The 6,365-nt window shown below is 55.4% G+C and overlaps 1 protein-coding gene across 2 annotated transcripts in view; it reads right to left on the minus strand.

The window, feature by feature from the left end:
• The window catches only part of ITGA9 (integrin subunit alpha 9), a 331,203-nt gene extending 325,106 nt beyond the window's left edge, over positions 1-6,097 (minus strand). Inside the window, exon 1 of one of the 2 annotated variants that reach the window (XM_001489074.5) lies at positions 5,630-6,097. In XM_001489074.5, the coding sequence (XP_001489124.4) occupies positions 5,630-5,814 (185 nt within the window). In that variant the 5' untranslated portion in view covers positions 5,815-6,097. Of the gene's footprint in view, positions 1-3,648; positions 3,789-5,629 lie in introns of those variants that run through there. The other variant, XM_070237987.1, reaches the window with a different exon arrangement.
• Between the last annotated feature and the right edge of the window lie 268 nt (positions 6,098-6,365).

Here is a 6,365-nt window from a genome sequence, read left to right on the forward strand (position 1 = left end):
TCCCTGACTGGCAAACTGGAAACCACTCATCAGGTGGCCCCAAAGATTCAGCTAAAGACTAGTACACCTGGGAAAGCATTTGACCCCTTGTAGATGCCCAGCAAATACTATCTGATGGAATCATTCATTTTCATTTCTTATGCTACTGCCTTAAAAGCAAATTATTTCTGAGGACACCCTGGCTGCTTTTAATAAATGTAAAAACGACATTTCCCCAGACACAATAAGAGTTATCAGAAGGAGACCATTTCCTGAGCAGCAGCACATCACCGGGGAATCAGAGCTGGCTGGGGCCCGGCCCTTCACACCCTCACACTCAGGGCTGTTAGTGACTGGCTGAGAAGAGTCTGTCTTCTTGCCCTGGAAGGTTCTCCCTTGGGCAAGACAGCTGCCTCTGCTCCAGCCAGCTTTCAGCACTAGCTCAGGAAACAGCACCCTCACCAGCTTCTCAAGAGCTTCAGAGAACTCCCCGGAAACCTCAAGAGACGTTTTCTGGGTGCCTTTAGAACTTGGGCCTCATACACATGTGATCCCTTCCTGGGAGCTTGAGAAAGGCTCTGCAGGGCCAGTGAGAACCAGGAACAAGGTCTGAAAACGCTACTCGCAGAAAATCCAGATGGGGAAGTGGAGCTACATGCCCGCCTGAGAGCCTGGCATGGGACAGAAGAAGCCGGCAGAGACGTCCACCACAGAGGTTATGAGAAGGCACAGCTGCCACCGCCATTTCTGGTGTCTCCTCACAAAGACTGGAGGGAGGGGGGAGGTCATGGTCCCAGGGTCCCTCTTCTAAAGGTTTTACCCTCACAAGGTCTCTCCTCTGCCCCTCTGAACAACCAATGACTGCCCAAGGACAAGCCTCTCCCTCATCAGACCCCATATCTTATAGTTGGCCTGAGACAAGAGTAGAACCCCAAGATCTTCCCACCCATCAGATTGTGAGTAGATTTCTCATTCTTGAGTCCCTACCCCTTAGCACAGAAGAGGCACTCCAATGTTTGAGAAATGAAAAGAGAAAGAATTCAGCCTCTTTGCCTGTCCACTATTAGTTTTCAGTTAAATTTAAGCACGCCTGTTTGTTTTAATATTCAAATATGCCAAGGGTTGACTTTTCTTTTTCTTATATCACCTTTTGATCTTTGTCTAGTCCTGTAAGAGTTAAGTCATTGATTTAAACCAGCGCTGTCCAGGAGAAATTTCTGTGATGATGAAAATGTTCTGTGTGCTGTCCAATACAGTAGTCGCTAGCCATATGTGGCAATTGAAAACTTGAAACGTGGCTAGTACGACTGAGGAACAGCACTCTTAATTCTATTTGCTTGTATTAATTTAAATAGCAATACATCTGGCTAGTGGCAACGGCACTGGCAGTGCAGAACTGTCTGGCTTGTTCTTTTAACTCTCAGCCTTAATGCAAATTGAGGATGCTGCGTTCTCCTTGGCTCTGAATTGCCTCCTATTCCTCACTGAATGATGCTCTGACAACCTTAACAAAGCAAAAAGCCGGCGCGTCTTCCATTTCCGAGCACTTGCTCTGTGCCTGAGCACAGCCATCTTGATGTGTCCCAGGAGATGGAGCAGGAAGCACATCGCCAGAAAGGAAGCCAGTGCACCCCACCACCTCAGACTCCAGGGCGTCTGGGGCAGAAAGGAAGGAGGGAAGGGGAGGGGTGTGAAAGAAACCCACTCTGGGGGCTGGACGCCAGCCGGGCTGCATTTATTTATATCACAGGGTGTCACAGTTGTCTGCCCTGCAGCTGAGGAACAGGTCCATGTCTAAGGGAAGGGACAGAAACAGGCTTTGTCCATGTTCCCTGGCACCTACTCCTGTTGTTCAAAGGGTGCGAGAAGACCCGGGGGGTGGGAAATAGAGGAGAGGAAGCTAGCTCCGGGCAGTCAGACACCGTCTGGGTGTCCCTGGAAAAGAGGAAACTGAGTCACTTGCATGTTTGAATCCAAACCATACAAATGACATCTGTAACACCGCCTAAGTTATTCTGGCCCACCTCGCCACAGGGACAACTCTCACTGCCCAGAGCACATCAACAGAGGGACCAGTCAAGCCAAACGCTTTGAGAGAGGCTGGGTCTAGGGCTCTGTTCTCAACGCAATGTGAGTGCAGAAGCCCCCAGCGCTCAGAAAGCAAGGTCACTCCCATCCCTTACACAAACGCAGGACTTTCTGATCAGTGACAATTTGGGTTTAAGAAGAACTCCTAGGAACACTCAGTTACAGGATTAGAGAAGCGCCAGTTCTCCTGACAGAGCACATACGCGTGCTTGGCGATGTGCGTCTGGGACCCCTTAACACCGGGAACCCTCTGCTCTGCCACCCACAGAGCCCACGCTGACCCTGGAGCCTGGTCTCTCTCCCTGCCCCTCCAGCACATTCTTCTCAATCCCTCACCCTACATACAACAAATCCTTTCACCTGTAAAAAATGTTTAATTAGCATGAAGCAAACTTACTAAGCCACTAATATTGAATTAAGAAGCTAAAGAGGAATTTCTTCTCAAGAAGAAAGACACCTGACACAGGGCTTAATTAACATTTGCCTTCTTTTCGTTTGAGAGTTTCAATATGTTACTTTTCCTTCTCACGTCCATCACTTACCTTCCCACTCATTTTGACTGTCTGTGACCTTTTTAAGTACCCCCTCATGCAGGCTGCTATGCTCTTCTATTGCACTGGGGCCACCGTTTGGTAAGTTACTCCAAAACTCCAGTGCCTGAGGAAGCTAATTCATTTCTCGAAAGTACACACTTTAGCTTCACCAGCCCTTTGGAAATGCATGGAAAATGCCTTAAGACCTCCCTCCTCTCTGACCCAGCAAGTCTAAGCCCAGGAATTTACTCGAAGGAAATAATAAAGGATGTCCGCAAGACTCTAGTTAAAAGGATGTTTACCCCCGCTGCTGTTTATAATCGTGAATAATTGGAAACAACCTACACATCCCTCAAGCAGGGCCAAAAGATCCAGGGCCCAGGGGCTGCCAGGTAGAAAGAGACCAACAATCGGTCACTAAGTCAATCAACCAACTCCAGAGCTGAAAGTTAAGGTAGAGACCTAGAGTAGATCCAGGTTCCACAGGGCCTGAATCTTCTAAATTTAGGGTGACTACCTTTAAGAAAATTAATACAAAATTCAGTATAAAATGAGACACAGAGCCTTAGTAGGGGTCCACTCAAGTAAGAGGCCTTTGACGGAAGTTTCTTTAGTCTTGCAGTAAGTCTAGCCTCTAGAAAAAGGAGAAAGGAGGAGAGGTTGGAAGTCTCCTGCATCAAAGGCCACAGTTTACCAAGATGGAGCTACATAATCAGAGAATAATGTTCAAGGTCTAGGACAAGCATACTGGGGGGAAAGGGAGAGGAGAGAAAAGGGATAGAAAAATACTTGGAAAAAGCAGCAAGAGGAAGAAATCAAGGAGATAAGCAAAAACTAAGACGAAATTAAGGCGGGGGGGGGGGGAAGGGAAAGAGAAAATCTGCTTTAAAAACATTTCCAGAGAGTTTAGTTGGTACCTGAAAAACTACAGGGACAAGAGCTCCAATAGAAAAAGCAGCCTGCTCAGTGTCAGAAGCAGAGGGGACTTCTGAGACCAGCAGCCTGGCTGCACGGCTTCCTAAGGCCGCCTGGAATACCTGCCCCACACCTGCAGTGGCACCAAGGCCATGCACCAGCAGCAGCGTCCAGTTCCACACCCTCTCTGCCGTTTATCCTGGGTGCCGAGCTGAAGGCCAGACCGTCTTTCCCTGCACTTGCCAGAGCTAGTCCCATTGCACAGCTGTTCCTCATCCCCTTTTTAAAATAAAGCAGGCTCAGCTCTTTTCCCAGGTCAGATCTGCTCTTGACTACCCCTAGTAGTTCCCCTCCTGGGGCAGCTTTGACCTGTGGCCCATCCAAACCCAGGTGATAGGGTCCTGGCACCCCTCCCTCCTCAAAGAGCTTCAAGAGCTCCCAGGCACACAATCCCCACAGCTGCCGATCCCACAGCGCGCTCCAGCTCCCCTGCCTGCCTCCCTCAGTAGCCCCCTGCCCGGAGCAGCCCTTCTATTTTTGACAGCTCTCCCCACATGCTTTGTGCCAAGGTCACACAGCCCCAGAGCGCAGCCTAGGATTCTGGGATGCCTTTTCCAATTGCTTCTGCCCAGGCTGCCTTCTCTACCAAATCCAAAACCCACCGTGGACTCTGGGTGTGGGGGACACAGAAAAGGTGTTCAGCCTGCTTTGCTTTAAAAAGGGGATTCAGCAAGTGCAGGCATACACAGTCTGGCCTTAAACTCAGCAACTGGGGAAAGGCAGGGAGGGAGATGTGGAACTGGAGAGGAGCTACACACGGACTTAAAACTGGTTCTCTAGGAGGCAGCTCTCCTGAACAGCACAATTGTTAACGGGCTGGCCGGTCACAGAGTCCCCACTTTTCCAGCAATGCTTGAGGACTCAGATCTGCAAACCCTCCCTTTTCCATCAGCCTCTGTCCAAGTCAGAGCAGTGACTCTCTGGCAGCACGACATGCTAGAACACACACCTCACTGACCTAGCCCCCAGCCTGCAACCCCTAAGGATGCTCACACTAAGGTTGGTGACCACACAATAAAACCAATCCCAGACTGTTTGTTACCCAGGCTGGGGCATGACCTTAAATAGGGGAATGATCCCAGTCAAACTCTCTTTGATGAAGAGGTAACCCTTGTGTGGCTGTTTCATCCCTCTTGTCCACCGGAAAGGGTCAAGGAGGGACCAGTCTCCCCTCCTTTGGGGCTGGACACCCAAGCTTTACACCCCTTAGCTCATGGTGCTCAGTGGGGGAAGCTCCCACCCCTTGCGATTCTTAGGGGGACACTCAGGGGGCAACTAGCCTCGTTGACCTCTACAGAACCACATCCCTCTCCTAAGGCTCCTGGTGCTTGTCTCCAGCCGACCTATGTGAAATAAGGCCCAAACTGCCCCAGAAATCACCCACTGGCCTCAGCACTCAGGGTCCTGGTCCACCCTCCTTCCCCGCATCCTGGACCCTCTCAGCTCGCTTCCGCAGAGGGCTTTGGGGCGGGGGGGGGGGCATCTGGGCTCCACTGCGCCCCTCTGGTTCCCAGACACTTGGCCTCTGGGGAGCCCCACTTCCCCCACACGCGCACACAGCCTATTCCCCTCACATCCCCAGTTACTCAGCTTCCTGCGCTCAGAGGCGCCGGAGAGGCGGGTGGGGTGTCAGAGTTCCCAAAACGGAGGAGTCTGCACCCCGTGTCTCCTGGGGCGTGCGGCGTTCAGGGTGCCAGCCGGGCCAGCAGCGGCCCCTCGGAGACATAGGAGCCAAGTTACTTTGCGACCGACACAGTTAAGCCGAGTCTGGCGGGGAGGCCGAGGGGGTCAACGCCAGCGATTCTCTCGCACACTCGGGGCTGGGACCCCGGGGATGCGCCCGGCCCGGTCCCCTCCGACTCTGGGCGCCCCCGGGGACCCGCGTCCTCCGTCCTCCTCGCCTTTCCTCTGCGGCCGAGCTGCGCGCAGCGGAGACATTTAAATCGCCCCCTCGGGACGGCGGCGTGGAGGAGGCCGGAAAGGCGGCGGCGGCGGCCGGCCGGGGGCTGGGGCCCGGGCGGCGGGCCGGGGTCGAGGAGCGGGAGGGCACTCACCAGCGCGTGTTGTCGTGGAAATGCTCCAGCACCGCGTAGCCGAAGAAGGAACCGGCGGGCCCCTGGAAGCGCACAGGGCGCTGCGGGTCGAGGTTGTAGGCGCCCGCGGGGGTCCCCACGGCCACCAGCGCCAGGAGCAGCGCGCGGAGTCCCCCGGCGCCCCTCCGCGCCGCCGGGCCGCCCATCCCCAGCCGGCCGCCGCCCTCCCCTCTGCCCCGCGAGCAGGGCGCCGAGCGCACCGGCGGCGGGGCCGCGGGGTCCGCCGACGGCCGGGAGGCTCCCGGGGCTGGAGCTCTGCACTCGGGCACGGGCGGGATGCGGCGCCGGGCCGGGGGCGGTAGGCCGAGCGTACGCCGAAGGCGAGCACACGGCCGGCCCGGAGCGGGCGGCGTCCTCAGTCCAGCCGAGAAGTCTGCGCGCTCGGCGAGCGGGTCCCGGGCCGGGCGGCTCTGGACTGCGGAGAGGCGCGCCCGCGGGGTGGGCGGCCTGCGCTGCCGGCGGCGGGACGGCGCAGCGGCGCCCCCTGCGGGCCGCGAGCCCCACGCGCCTAGCTGGCCGGAGAGAGCGCGGGACCCGCCAGGAAGCCTCAGGCGGCCCCACCTCCCCGCCGCGCCCTGGGCGCTGGGGGTCCCGGCGACCCTAATCCTCTCCACAGCTGCGAGTTCTGCCGGCCCTGCTAGGTCTGTTTGCGTCTCTCCTTCCCTCTCAGTCTCACGCTCACACCAAGGACCAAAGG

The sequence above is a fragment of the Equus caballus genome, chromosome 16 (genome assembly GCF_041296265.1).
Source record: "Equus caballus isolate H_3958 breed thoroughbred chromosome 16, TB-T2T, whole genome shotgun sequence".
Classification (NCBI taxonomy): domain Eukaryota; kingdom Metazoa; phylum Chordata; class Mammalia; order Perissodactyla; family Equidae; genus Equus; species Equus caballus.